This window comes from Acomys russatus, chromosome 32, assembly GCF_903995435.1.
Source record: "Acomys russatus chromosome 32, mAcoRus1.1, whole genome shotgun sequence".
NCBI classification, from domain to species: Eukaryota; Metazoa; Chordata; class Mammalia; order Rodentia; family Muridae; genus Acomys; species Acomys russatus.
In genome coordinates this window covers 40,132,037-40,146,830 of record NC_067168.1, presented here as the reverse complement: position 1 = coordinate 40,146,830, position 14,794 = coordinate 40,132,037, and the positions used below count along the sequence as shown (strand labels likewise).

Genomic DNA, 14,794 nt, shown 5'->3' with positions numbered 1-14,794 from the left:
ACCTGGAAAGGGCCAGTCACCCATGTTTACTTCCTGGCTCAACCCCTTGTATCAAAACATGATTGGTTGCTGGGCATGGTGGCGCACACCTTTAATCCCAGCACTCAGGAGGCAGAGGCAGGCGAATCTATGTGAGTTTGAGGCCAGCCTGGTCTATAAAGTGAGTCCAAGACGGCCAAGGCTACACAGAGAAACCCTGTCTTGAAAAACCAAAAAACCAAACCAAACCGAACAAAATATGAATGATTGGTCAGTACATCAGCCCAACCCACTCCCCCTCAGTTTGTGTTCCTATCCTTTAAAAATGTGCTATTTCATCAGGGTGAGGTGGCGCACCCCTTTAATCCCAGCACTCAGGAGGAAGAAGCAGGCAGATCTTCCTGAGTTTGAGGCCAGCCTGGTCTACAAAGTGAGTCCAGTCAAGGCTACACTTAGAAACCCTGTCTCGAAAAAACAAAATAAATAAATAGTTTCCTTACTTCTTCCCCCTGCTGGGTTTTCCTTTGTTGTTGTTTTGGTTTGTTGCTCGGTTGATTTTTGAACAAGGATCTCCATAGGTGACTCAAGGCAGCTTTAAATTCCTGGGATCAAGTAACACACACACACACACATACACACACACACACACAAACACACACACACACATACACACACACACACACACACACACACACGCATACACACACACATACACGCATACACACACATACACGCATACACACACATACACACACACATACACACACACACACAGAGGCCTCAGCCTCCTGAGTGACAGGGGCTACAAGTGCACGCCTAGAATGGCCCTACTGCTTTTGACCGTATTTTTTGGACTCTAAGATGTACTTTTTCAGCAAGGCAGTGGTGGTACGTGCCTTTAATCCCAGCACTCAGGAGGCAGAGACAGGTGGAACTCTGTAAGTTCAAGGCCAGCCTGGTCTACAAATTGAGTCCAGGACAGCCAAGGCTACACAGAGAAACCCTGTCTCAAAAAAAAAAAAAAAAGAAAGAAAGAAAACAACCACCACTAAACATAATAAACAGAGGCATATCTGTGCCCCAGTGTCAAGAGAGCCAGGTTCAGCTATCAGCTTCCCATAACCTGAGGTGAGGGAACCTCAGCTGAGAAACTGTCTCAACGTGATAAGGCTCTGGCCGTGCGTGTCCTGAGGCATTTCTTTCCTGTTAACTGATGTGAGAAAGTCTGGCCCACTCTGGGTGGGGGCAGTGCCATCCTGAGGCAGGTGGGCAAGGACAGAGAGAGGACAGCTGAGCAAGCCAGTAGGCGGCATTCCTCCGTGGTTTCTGCTTCAGGCCCGGAGACTCGGCTTCCGGCCCTGATTTTCCCACTGATGGAAGATGAAACAAGCCCTTTCCTCTTCAAGTTGTTTTTGGACACTGTTTATCACTTTTCTTCATCAGAGAAATGCAATAGGCTGCCTAGCAAGAGGGCTTCCTGCTTTGTTGTGATCACAAAGCTGAATTCCTCATTATCCTAGGACATCTTTTGCCAGGAATTCCGGAACCTGAGTATGTTGTAAAAATCGAAATGACAGTCTCCTCAGAGAGACAGTTGCCTGGCAACGCAGGCCAGAGAGGCCTTTAGAGCCTCTGGAATCAAGCGTGCCTATTTTCATTGTTCTGTTGTGTTCATTTTCTATCCACCCCCCCCCCCCAACCTAGTTTGCCCATGAGCAATTTGGGGGAAACTAAACTTTCAGTCAGAAGAAAGGCTTTCCTTCAGGAAGATACCTTTGTCAGGAAGTACAGCTGCCTTCGTGTGCAGGACTGCTGTGAGAACGCGGAAGAGGAGAAGAAGGCTGGAGGTGTCACTCTGCTGGTAAAGTGGTTGCCTGGGCTTGACGCCCAGCACCACAAGCACCGGCCGTGGTGGCTCGTGCCTGTAACTCCAGTGTTCAGGAGAGGGGAGCGAGGAGGCCCAGGAGGTCTAGGTCATCCTCACACACAGCTGTTTTGAGCCAGCCTGGGCTACATGAGACTCCGTCTCAGAAAAAGGAAGAGGGGCAGAGAAAAGAGAAAGAGGGGAGAGGGGGGAGGGGAGGAGAAGAAAGCAAAATAACCTGAGAGGAACTTCAGGTGGGAGGTTTTTTTGTTTTGTTTTGGGTGTGTGGTTTTTTTTTTTGTTGTTGTTTTGTTTGTTTTGTTTTGTTGGGGGGGGGGTTTCAAGTCAGAGTTTCTCTGCCTCAGCTGTAGGCTTTCTAAGGAAAACCACTGACGGAGCGTGCCACTTGGGATCTCTCACAGTCTTTCACACAGACCTCCCTGGCCATCGCCGCCTCACTGGACAAAGCACTGCTGCCGGGCGTGGTGGCGCAGGCCTTTAATCCCAGCACTCGGGAGGCAGAGGCAGGCAGATCTCTGTGATTTTGAAGCCAGCCTGGTCTACGAAGTGAGTCCAGGATGGCCAAGGCTACACAGAGAAACCTTATCTCGAAAAACCAAAAAAAAAAAAAAAAAAAAAAAAAAAAAAAAAAAAAGAAAAAGAAAAAGAAAAAGAAAAAAGAAATCAGAATGGGAATCAGGGTTAAAAAAAAAAAAAAAAAAAAACCGCAGAGGCTTAAGTTCCTAAGAGACCAGCACCCCTGCTGAGCTGGATTTAGCCCCAGACCCTTCTGAGTTTTCCTTGGCTGCTGGCTTCTCATCTTCCCCCATAAGACGTTCTTTCCCCTTTGCCTGAGGCTGCTGTGACAGTGCCTTGATAAGCTTCTGTATCTGTTCCTTGTTACCCTCCAAAGCAGGCAGCACCTGTTTGACAGTCCTCTCACCAGCACGCCTCCAACCATGCGGTAGCACTTGCGGGTTTCATGCACTTCCTTCAGAGTGCCGATCACTAGGCTGTGCGCATTCAGTTCCATCTCCAGCTCAGCTGCTTTGGCCAGCAATTACCTGTTCGGCCGGCCGACACCGCCCCCTTCCCCGTGCCGCTCCCGCTTCTCTTGCCCACACGACCGCTGCTGCCCGCCATTTTTGCCACCTGCAAGCTTTCCCATGTTTTTAAAGATTTTTTTGTTTTTGTTTTTCGAGACGGGGTTTCTTTGCGTAATAGCCCTGGCTGTCCTGGACTCACTTGTAGACCAGGCTGGCCTCGAACTCACAGCGATCCGCCAGCCTCTGCCTCCCAAGGGCTGGGATTAAAGGCGTGAGCCACCACACCCGGCAAGATTTTTTTTTCCCCCCTATTAGTCTCTGTATGTATCTGTGTGCAAGTGCCCAGCATTGGCTAGAAGAAAGTATCAGATAGCCTGGAGGTGGAGTTACAGGAGCGTGTGAGCTGCCCACAGTGAATGCTGAGAGCTGAGTTCAGCTCCTCTGGAAGAGCAGCGAGCACCCTAAACCTCCAAGCATGTCTCAGACTTCCCTGGTCCTCCGCCCTGAAGCAGACCAGGTACCACTCTCCAATCTTCTCGCTACCTTCTGCCCTGCAGATGCTCATGTGACAGGTATGCGTCTCCATCTCCAGATGCCAGCAAGAGTCTGAACAAACAGCCTTGCTAAGCTGTTAGCACAATGAGTTCAAACCCTTTTATCCTCCACTCCCTCTGCACGGCTCTCTGCCCATGAGCGTGCAGTTTCCTAAAGAGATGGCTCAATGGTTCACAGCGCTTGCTGTGCTTCTACGCCCATCTAGAAGGTTTCATCTAAAAATCCCTCCCCCCTTTTCCCTAAGCGCTGATAATTGTTTCCTACAGCAAGTCTCTCTGGATAAAATTTCAATGTTGCAGTGTTTGATTAATCCTGATAATTGGGATTCTCCATGGAAACTGCACAGTGAGATGGCATACCTCTCCCAAAGCATAAAAATAATGCTCTTCTTTATTTGTTGCCTAGCAACAATACTTTTTGTTTTTATTTGCATGAACATTTCTAAGATAATTTTCTGGGAAAAAAAGAAAGAAAGAAAAAGAAAAAAGTAGTCCTTTTAACATTTAAAAATTAAAAGGGTTAGCCGGGCGTGGTGGCGCACGCCTTTAATCCCAGCACTCGGGAGGCAGAGGCAGGCGGATCGCTGTGAGTTCGAGGCCAGCCTGGTCTACAAAGTGAGTCCAGGATGACCAAGGCTACACAGAGAAACCCTGTCTCGAAAAACCAAAAAAAAAAAAAAAAAAAAAAATTAAAAGGGTTGCCAGGTGTGGTGGCACATGCCTGTAATCCCAGCACTCAGAAGGCAGAGGCAGGTGGATCTGTATGAGTCAATCCAGCCTGGTCTACAGTGCAAGTTCAGGCCAGCCAAAGCTAACCAGAGAAACCTTGTCTCGAAAAACCAAAAGAAAAAAATATTGAAAGGGTTGTTCAATCTTTATCATCTTAAAAACAAGGCTGAGCCAGGCATGGTGGCGCATGCTTTTAATCCCAGCACTTGGGAGGCAGAGGCAGGCGGATCGGTGTGAGTTCAAGGCCAGCCTAGTCTACAAAGGGAGTCCAAGGCAGCCAAGGCTACACAGAGAATCTCTGTCTTCAAAAACAAACAAACAAACAAACAAACAACTGACCATATCCCAGGCTCTTTTTTTTTAAAGATTTATTTATTATGTATACAGGGTTCTGCCCGCATGTACACCTGCACGCCAGAAGAGGGCACCAGATCTCACTACAGATGGTTGTGAGCCACCATGTGGTTGCTGGGGATTGAATTTGGGACCTTTGGAAGAAAACAGATGGTGCTCTTAACCTCTGAGTCATCTCTCCAGACCACCCAGCTCTTTAATAGTCATTTAACAAAAGGGAAATGCATTTTGTAGGAAACAATAGACTCTATTGGGGGAGGCAGTTTGAAACAGTGTTTCTCTTTGTAGCCTTGGCTGCCCTGGACTCACATTATAGACCAGGCTGGCCTCAAACTCATGGCCATCCGCCTGCCTCTGCCTCCCGAGTGCTGGGATCAAAAGCATGCGCCACCATGCCTGGCTAGACTCTTTAACACTTTAGATTTGACCTTTTTTTTTTTTTTTTTTTTTTTTTTTCTTTCTTTCTTTTAATTTCTTTTTTTGTTTTTTCAAGACAGGGTTTCTCCATGGAGCCTTGGCTGTCCTGGACTTGCTTTGTAGACCAGGCTGGCCTCGAACTCACATAGCTCCAACTGTTGGATGCCATGTTATCGCATCATATTCGTGACCAACATCACACTAGTAGGCATGTGCTGCCCATTACTGGGGAGACTGATGGTGACTTTGTAATCCCTCTGATGATTACAAAAGATCAACCCTTTTGAATGAAAGGTTTTGTGTTAAAACTAGCCAAGGGTTGAACTCAGATTCCAGAAAAACCACAAACTAATTTAAACAAAAATATTCCCTAACAACACAGTCAGCTCAACTTGGGAAAGTCCAAATATACTGTCTGCTGGCACATAGCAACAACCAATTAGGAGAAGCCAGGCCAAAATTCCTAACGCCCCATGACTGCTTCAACCAGTTTTTTCTATAGGCCAACTTGCCCCTACACTTATTACCCAACCATGAAATGCCAAGGCTTGTAATTCCCTGCTTGCACTTTTCTTCCCAAATGCCATCCAATCATATACTGTAAAACCCATTTCTTTCTCTAAAACCTATAAAAAAAAAAATCCCCTCTCAATTGAGACCCGAGGCCACTTCCCTGCATCTTCTGTGCCAGTGCATGGGAGAGGTGGCCCGGGTTCTAACCTGCAATAAAGACTTCCTTGCCATTGCATTTGGACTTGGCTCTTGGGTGGTCTGTTTGGAGGGGCTCTCAAAATTTGGGGACAACACTATTGGTGTGATACTCTGTGACTGAAGCATCTTAGGAGAGAAAGAGTTTATTTCATCCTGTAGGTTGTAGTCCATCAGGAAGGGAAGTCAAGGCAGGAACCTGGAGGCAGGAAGTGAACCAGAGGTCATGGGGGACTGCTGCTTACTGGCTTGCTCTCCATTGCTTGATCAGCCTGCTTTTTGTTCTGTCTTGTTTTGTTTTTGTTTGTTTGTTTTTGTTTTTAAGACAGGGTTTCTCTGTGTAGTCCTGGCTGTCCTGGAACTCATTTTGTAGAACAGGCTAGCCTCAAACTCACAGCAATCCACCTGCCTCTGCCTCCTTGAGTGCTGGAATTAAAAGCCTGCACCACCAAGCCCGGTTCAGCCTGCTTTAAAAAAAATTTTTTTTTTCTTTTTCTGTTTTTGGTCTTTCGAGACAGGGTTTCTCTGTGTAGGCTTGTCTGTCCTGGACTCGCTTTGTAGACCAGGCTGGCCTCGAACTCATAGCGATCCATCTGTCCATGCCTCCTGAGTGCTGGGTAAATTTTTTTTACTACTATTGGGGACTACATGCCTGGGGACATCTCCACTCACAATGCGCTAGGCCTCACATGTCAATTATGAATCGAGAAACGCCCCCACAGACTTACTACAAGTCAGCCTGTTGGAGGCAATTTCCCAATTCTAGCTTAAGGCAAGTTGACAAAAACAAAACAAAAACAACATCAAAGCCTACCCAGCACGCCCACCATTGCTGGGACTAGAGTAAAGGGAAATCAATGAGTGGGCCTAAGAAAGGCATCCAAAACATTGTTTTACCTTTGCAAAGCTGTGCTTGTTCCAATTCAAGCTATTTCTTCCCATCTGCATTTGAGTGGGAAGGAGAAAGTATGGTTCATCTCTTCATTAGTCACTCCCCATGCTGACTCAGCAGCTGCATTAACAATAGAAATAATTACACTGAACAATTGTGTTTACTCCCCTGTCTAGACACAGCCTGCACTTACAGACAGAGGGAAGCAGCCCAGGAAAAGGCATGCTCTACTTTTTTAATTGTTCCTGGCAAACATGTTTCTTAGACCTGTTGCTTCTCCTCCCCGCCGCCTCTCTCTCTTTCAAGACAGTGTTTCCTCTGTGTAGCCCTGGCTGTCCTAGACTCACTTTATAGACCAGGCTGGCCTCCAACTCACAGAGATCCACCTGCCTCTGCCTCCTGAGTGCTGGGATTACATATGTACACCACCAAGCCCAGCCTGTTGATTCTCTTATGGCCAATATATGCATATGTAGGAACCAGGCCCGACTTGGCTGCCTGCCTGTCTTGCTGTTTCATGTCCTGTTTCTATCAGCTTCCATGTCTGTGTTTATCTTGGTTAGCTAGTCGTGTTTACTGCTCTGAGAACGCACCCCTCCCTTCCTCGAGACTTGTCCTCCTGTGTGCAAGCACCTCTTGAGGGATTTCACCTGGGAGGAGGATTCCTGTTTTGCTGCCTATAAGAAGGCTCTTTGGAACTCTGGAGGGGAATGAGAATAATAAATCACTGCGGCAGCTGCTGCTCTCTTAGCATGAAGGACCGTGTGTGTGTGTGTGTGTGTGTGTGTGTGTGTGTGTGTGTGTGTGTATGAATTAAATCCGCAGTCCCTCGCCCTCGACTCGGTACCGCGGTGGCACGGGCACCACATGCATATATAATATAATTAATATAAATTGTGTTACATATTCATATTATAAGGACTTTTAATTTATTTTCTTTTTTGTTTTGTTTTGTTTTGAGACAAGTTCTCTCTACATAGCCCTATGCTGTCCTAGAATTTACAGTGCAGGCTAGGTTGGCCTCAAATTCACAGAATTCCACTTTTCTCTGCCTTCCAAATGCTGGGATTACAGGTCACCATGACTGCTTCATTCAAGTTTTTTAAATTCACATTAGGACAGACTTCACAGTGTTTAAACTTGACACTCTCATGGAGGAAGATGTCTTGGTCAGATCACTGGCAGAGCTGTCTCAAAATGCACACTCTAGATGTAGCACAGTCTGTGAGACCCTACCATCTAGTGGCCAATCAAATTTGGGGTTTTCAGGGCTCAGCGGTTAAGAGCTGACTGCTCTTCCAGAGGTCCTGAGTTCAATTCCCAGCAACCACATGGAGGCTTATAACCATCCACAATGAGATCTGGTGCCCTCTTCTGGCATGCAGGTGTACATGCAGGCAGAATACTGTATACATAATAAATAAATATTTAAACTTGGGGTTTTCTGTTAGGAGTATGTAATCAAAGTCACATATGTCTAAAAGTGCTGCCCATCAATGCATGTGCTGCAGCCACACATGAGCTAAGGCTAGAGAGAAACTTGCACTCAGAAGACCATTTCTGAGGTCAGACAGTAATGGCCTGGATCCATCACCTGTGGACACAGGTAACAGAGGGTAAGGTGTAACATGGCCCTGGCACTTGTAGCTAGAACCTTGAAATAGTCTAAAGATCTTTCTCCTAAAGTATATTTTCTTTCTTTCCTTTTTTTTTTTTTTTTTTTTTTTTTTTTTTTGGTTTTTCGAGACAGGGATTCTCTGTGTAGCCTTGGCTGTCCTAGACTCACTTTGTAGGCCAGGCTGGCCTCGAACTCACAGTGTTCTGCCTGCCTCTGCCTCCCAAGTGTTGGGATTAAAGGCGTGTGCCACCACGCCCGGCTCTATTTTCTTTCTTTTTTGAGGGGGGTTGTTTTTTTGTTTTTGGTTTTTTTTGAGACAAGGTTTCTCTGTGTAGCCGGTCCTGGACTTGCTTTGTAGGCCAGGCTGGCTTTGAACTCACCGAGATCCTCTCTGCCTCCCAAGTTCTGGGATTAAAGATGTGGGCCACCACACTCGGCCTAAAATATAGTTTCAAATTGCTTTGTTTTATTTCATGTGTTTGGGTTTTTTGCCTGCATGTATGTCTGTGCACCATGTGCATGCCTCATGCCTGTAGAAACCAAAAAGGTTATCCTATCCTCTGGAACTGGAGTAATAGAAGGTTATGAACCACCAAGTGGTAGCTGGGAACTGAACTCAGGACCTCTGGAAGAGCAATAAGTACACTTGACCACTGAGCCATCTCTCTAGCTCCCTGGTCTAATGAGGTTTTGACTGGTCTTCAAAACCCTAAAGCTGAGACTTGCTCAGGACCACTGTTCTAAATACAGAAACATTTTTGGCCAGGCTGTGGTTATCTGATCAGGAAAGGGGATGGATAAAGACTTCAGCTGAGTACGATAAAGGTTACCCGGCTTAGCATGCATCTGAGCTCCTACATTCATGGAGAAGTTTCCTGAAGACCTGACATAACCTCATCCTGCCTAGTTGTGGTTGTTTGTTTTCACTACAAACTTGACAATGATTTGGAGTAACCTAGAAGTCACGTCTGTGGGTGTGTTTGTGGGCAAGTTTCTAGGGGGGGGAACCGAGACGCTCCGGCTGAATGTGGACAGCAGCATCTACCTTAGTCACAGTTTCTACTGCTGCACCAAAGCACCGTGACCAAAACCGCGTTGGAGGCAAAAGGTCTTATTCAGCCTGTTCGTCACCATAAAAAGTCAGGATAGGAAATCACAGAAGCAGGAACATGGAGGCAGGAGCAGAGGCAGAGGCCATGGAGGAGTGCTGCTTACTGGCTTGCTCCTCATGGTTTGCTCAGCCTGCTTCTAATAGAGCCCGCAACCACCAGCCCAGGCATGGCCACACCCACAACAGGCTGAGCCCTCATACGTTGATCATTAATTAAGAAAACGTCTTACAGCTGGGCATGGTGGCAGACACCTTTAATTCCAGCACTCAGGAGGCAGAGGCAAGTGGATTGACGTGAGTTCAAGGCCAGCCTGGTCTACAAGACAAGTCCAGGACACCTATGCTACACAGAAAATTCTGTCTTGAAAAAAAAAAAAGAAAGAAAGAAAAAGAAAAGAAAAGAAAATGTCTTATAGCTGGATCTTTTTTTTTTCTTTTTCTTTTTTCTTTTTTTCTTTTTTATTTTGTTTGTTTGTTTATTTTTTCGAGACAGGGTTTCTCTGTGTAGCCTTGGCTGTCCTGGACTCCCTTTGTAGACCAGGCTGGCCTTGAACTCACTGCAATCTGCCTGCCTCTGCCTCCCGAGTGCTGGGACTAAAGTCGTGAGTCACCACGCCTGGCCTGGATATTTTTTTCAAGATTTATTTATTTTATGTACATGAGTGCTCTGTTTTCATGCACACCAGAAGAGGACACCAGATCCCATCCTAGATGGTTGTGAGCCACCATATGGTTACTGGGAATTGAACTCAGGACCTCTGGAAGAGCAGCCAGTGCTCTCAACCGCTGAGCCATCTCTCCAGCCCCTGACTGTAAACATTTTAATCCAATATTTTATTAGTCTTTTTCTTGATGCCGGATCTGGTTGTGTTTATGTCCCTGATTGACCTTAGACTAGAAATCCTCCTCCTGCAGCCTGTTGAATCCTGTGTGGTTCCATCCCATCACAACTTCCTTAATTTATTTTTTTACATTGATTTATTTGTTCATTCATTTGTGTGTGTGCATTCATGTGCGTAAATGCACAGGTGTGCCACAGCATGTGTATATGGAGGTCAGAGGACAGTCTGTGGGAGTCATTTCTCTCCTTCTGCCAGGTGGGCTCTGGGAATCAAACTCAGGCCATCAAGCTTAGTGGCAGGTGTTTACCCTCTCTTCTATCCTGCTGGCAATTGGCTTAATTTTTTAAAAAAAATCAAGATCAAAATTTCAAAGTCTTATGAGAAGCACCTGGTGTCATAGTTCGTGCCTTTAATCCCAACATTTGAGAGGCAGAGGCAGATCTCTGAGTTCAGCTATGCAGAAAATAGGACAATGTAAATTAAACAGGTTAATATGTTTTATTTGTTTATTTGTTTACCATGTTCCCATCAAAGCACCACTCTGGGTCACTTTACAGTTCAGTACTGTTGTCCTTAGATGGGATGTGCTCCCCCCTGGAAGGCTCCTGTGTGGACACCTGGGCTCCAGTCTTTGAAGGTAGTCATAGGATCCCAAGGGTTTGGAAGTACTCTTGGATTCATCCAGTAGCAGACTCATAATTTGATGCGTTGTTGGGAAGTGATGGAAATTAAGGTGGAAGCCAGTGGGAGCAGGTACCTCGTGGCATGTGTCCTTCTAGCCTTCTCCACCTCAAGCCACTATGAAGTCAGCAACTGTACTCTGCCACATGTGTTCTGGCACAATGCACTGCTTTACCAAGGGTCCAGAAACAGTGCGACCAAGCGACCGTGGACTGAAAACGCTTGACACCACGAGGCAAAATCCATCCTCCCTTATTTAAAGTCTCCTCCAGGGTCTTTATCACAGCAGCAAAAAGTCTAACACAGAAGCCTTTGATTGTTTGGAGACAGTTGCCTGAGTCCACCCATCTCAGGAACAACCTCTGTCTTACTGACAGGGACAAGGCTCCAGAACCAATTCCTATTGTGAGTCTTCAGATGTTTCATGTTTGTCTGTTAACCAGTAAAGGATGTAAAGAGGGAAGTTACCATTAACCCGTTATCAAAACTAAGGTGCGGGGGCTGGAGAGATGGCTCAGAGGTTAAGAGCACTGGCTGCTCTTTCAGGGGTCCTGAGTTCAATTCCCAGCAACCACACAGTGGCTCACAACCATCTACAATGAGATCTGGTGCCCTCTTCTGGTGTGTAGGAGTTCATGCAGGCAGAACACCATATACATAATAAATCTTTAAAAATAACAACAAAACTAAGGTATAAAGGCATAAGTGTGTTGCCTGTCTTGGCTAAAAGCTCGCCCACTCTTTCTAAATTCTGGGCCAAAGTCCAAGAGGGCATTTGAGACTGCAGAAGCTGAGTCAAGGGTACTGCAACCAGGTGACCTGCATAAGGCCCAGTCATCCATGTTTACTTCCTTGCTCAACCCCCTGTGTCAAAATATTATTGGTGAAAGCAACAGCCCAGCCCACTCCCCTCGTTTTGTGTTCCCATTCTTTAAAAATGTACTATCTCAGGCAGGCGGTGGTGGTGCACACCTTTAATCCCAGCATTTGGGAGGCAGAGGCAGGTGGATTTCTGTGAGTTCGAGGCCAGCCTGGAGGACAGAGCGAGTTCCAGGGACAGGCAGAGCTGTTACACAGAGAAACCTTGCCTTGAAAAACAAAACAAAACAAAAAAAACCTACTATCTCCTTTCAGGGACTTGGCTCAGATCCCAAACTGCCTGTCTCCCTCTGCTTGCAGAAAATAAAGCTTTCATTATTTATTATTATTATTTATTTTATTATTATTATTTTGAGACAAGAGTTTCTCTGTGTAGCCTTGGTTGTCAGTTTTCATGTCTAAAGTGGGTTTTTCCAGCTTCCACCCCAGACCCAACAGGGTGTCTTTCTCCTTCATGACATGAACCTCTGTTATCATAAGCTGTAGTTGTTCCCTAGACCGGAAAGGAAGGATTAAACAGGTGCTCTGTAGCCCACGGCTGTGGTCATTGAACAAAACCAGAACCAGCTCAGAGATAAAGCCTTTGTCGCAAAGATTGCCAGCCAGGCATACATAGTGAGACCCTTTCGCAAAAAATTAAACAGCAACAACAAACCTACCAAGATATGGGGTGGATATGGCTCGGTGGTTGAGTGGGTGTTTTTCTTGCAGGGGATTTGAACTTGAAACTAAATTATTGTGCTTAGTAATAATGGTGCACCAAGCTGCTGTCTTAGATGTGCCCAACATCCCATAGTAAGTTAACAATGCAGGATTTACAATAAGAGAAACACGATGCATAATGCAGGAACCCTGAATTATTTTTGCAACTTGGCTACTTTTTTTTTTTTTCTTTCTTCGAGACAGGGTTTCTCTGTGTAGCCTTGCCTGTCCTGGACTCACTTTGTAGACCAGGATGGCCTCAAACTCACAGAAACCTGCCTGCCTCTGCCTCCCTAGTGCTAGGATTAAAGACCTGGGCCACCACGCGCGGCTAACTTGGCTACTTTTAAATATGAAAAACAAGATTCCAGGCAACAGATAAGATATGGAGAAGTTTATTATATGGGAGGGGTACCCCAGAGAGGAAGAGAGAGACAGAGAGGCAGAGAGATAGAGACAGCAAGAGAGGAGAAAGGTAAGCAAGAGACGTGAGAGAGGAACGAGGTGCTTTTATACACTGGGCAGGGGCAGCCCAGTGGCAGGTAACTATGCTAACAGCTACAAATAACAAAACGGCTCTAAAGCGTAAAAACGGCTTTTATCTGGGGTTGGGGACTGTAACAACGCCTCCCTCACAAGGTTGTTGTGGGAAACCAGTGAGACAGTACAGGCCATGTGAAACTCAACGCTTGGCACATAAATCTCAGTTGTGCCGCCGGTTATTTTGGTGAAACGGAACAAAAAGCCCTGCCCGCTGCGTGTTTCACTCAGGACCTGCCCCGGCGAACTTCCGGCTTTGCATGGCGACGAACTTCCGAGGCGAGGCCAGGCACAGTTCCCACGCCCAGCTGGCCGCGCCACTGGCCCCGCCCCGGAAGTAGTGTGTCCCTGGCCGCTACAGGACGGAAGCTGTGGATGGCGGGGAAAACAGCCCTGCACAGGCGGCTATGTTGGTGCTGTTGCTAGACGACCAACAGTAGCTTCGTCACTTCCTCAGCCCGTGGTCCGCCCGAGACCGAACCAGAGGCGACGGGAGCCGGGTTGAGCTTAATAGTTGTTCCCCACCGTGCAGGACCCGCGGCCAGCTTGGCGGCGGGAGTCCGGGCCACGCCACCTGCAGGGAAGAACTCGAGCCGAGGCGGGAAGATGGCTGCAGACAAGCCTGCAGGTGAGCCGCCCGCGCCGCGACCCAGGGGCTGACCATTGCGCGCGGGGACAGCGGGTCCGCGTGGGGGTCTCGAGGGCCACTTGACTTCGCTCGTGTCCTTCTGCTCCTCACTTTTCTCAGCTGTCTCTACTGTGAGTCCAGTGGCTATCTGCTGTGACCTGCCCTGAGTCCACTGCAGACCGTCCTTGCCTTGCTCTCCAAGATAATTCTGGCCCAGGAAGCCTATGTCACTCCGCTTTCCAGATGCTTCGATGCAAGGTCTTCCCTAACGTTACACAGTTGCCTTAAGGGCCCCAGGCTTAGTCACTGAAAGTGCCCTCTGGTCAGCGTGTCCTGTGGAATCCTCCTTTTGAAAACTGTTTAAATATTGAGAGGCAGAGGCAGGGGGGGTCTCTGTGAGTTCGAGGCCAGCCTGGTCTACAAAAGTGAGTCCAGGACAGCCAGGGCTACACAGAGAAAACCCTGCCTCGAAAAAAGAAAACGGTTTAAATAGACGTTCAGTTTTAGTTGTTTTGTTTCGTTTCTTGCTTTTCTCTAGCTCCTCAAAATTAACTTCTTTTAAAAAGTTTTGCTATAGCTGGGCGCGATGGCCCATGCCTGTAATCCCAGCACTAGGTGAGGCAGTGGCAGGCGAATTTCTGCGACTTCGAGGCCAGCCTGGACTACAAAGCAAGTCCAGGACAGCCAAGGCGATACAGGGGGAAAAAAAAAAAAGAGTATTATGCGTGTGAGTGCAGGTACCTGCAGAGACCAGAAGAGCGTGGGGGTACATACTTGGAGCTGGAGTTACACAGTTGTGGGCCCACCCTTGTGGATGCTGAGAACCCAGTCTTGGGTCCTCTGCAAGAGCAGCAAGTGCTGTTAACTTCTGAGCCATCTTTCCAGCCCCAAGATTAAATTCTTAATCTCTGTGATTTTCTGTGGTGCCCCCTCTAGAATTTTTCCCATTAGGGAATATCAGCATTTCTAGCCCATTCATTACCTGGAAAATCTGTTATTTTTCTTCTAAAAAAAAAAATAATATTCTTAGCTGGGTGGTGGTGCACAGCACTCGGGAGGCAGAGGCAGGCAGATCTCTGTGAGTTCAAGGCCAGCCTGGTGTACACAAGTCCAGGACACCCAAGGCTACACAGAGGAAACCCTGTCTCGGAATACAAAACAAAACAACAACAACAAAACAAAAGTAATATTCTTTGTGGAATTCAGATCATAGTGAAAGAAAATTAAATGACATGAATCTAAAGTGATCA

At 46.9% G+C, this 14,794-nt stretch overlaps 1 protein-coding gene and 1 pseudogene across 5 annotated transcripts in view; one reads left to right on the top strand and one right to left on the bottom strand.

Annotated features, from left to right (window-relative positions):
- Positions 1-2,586: 2,586 nt before the first annotated feature.
- Positions 2,587-2,986, bottom strand: LOC127183861 (prefoldin subunit 2-like; annotated as a pseudogene).
- A 10,262-nt stretch (positions 2,987-13,248) lies between these two features.
- Positions 13,249-14,794, top strand: part of Cnot10 (CCR4-NOT transcription complex subunit 10) — a 55,203-nt gene continuing 53,657 nt past the window's right edge. For all 5 annotated transcript variants that reach the window (XM_051140626.1, XM_051140625.1, XM_051140623.1 and 2 more), the window contains exon 1: positions 13,249-13,544. In XM_051140626.1, coding sequence (XP_050996583.1) covers positions 13,523-13,544 — 22 coding nt within the window. In that variant the 5' untranslated portion in view covers positions 13,249-13,522. The remainder of the gene's footprint in view (positions 13,545-14,794) is intronic.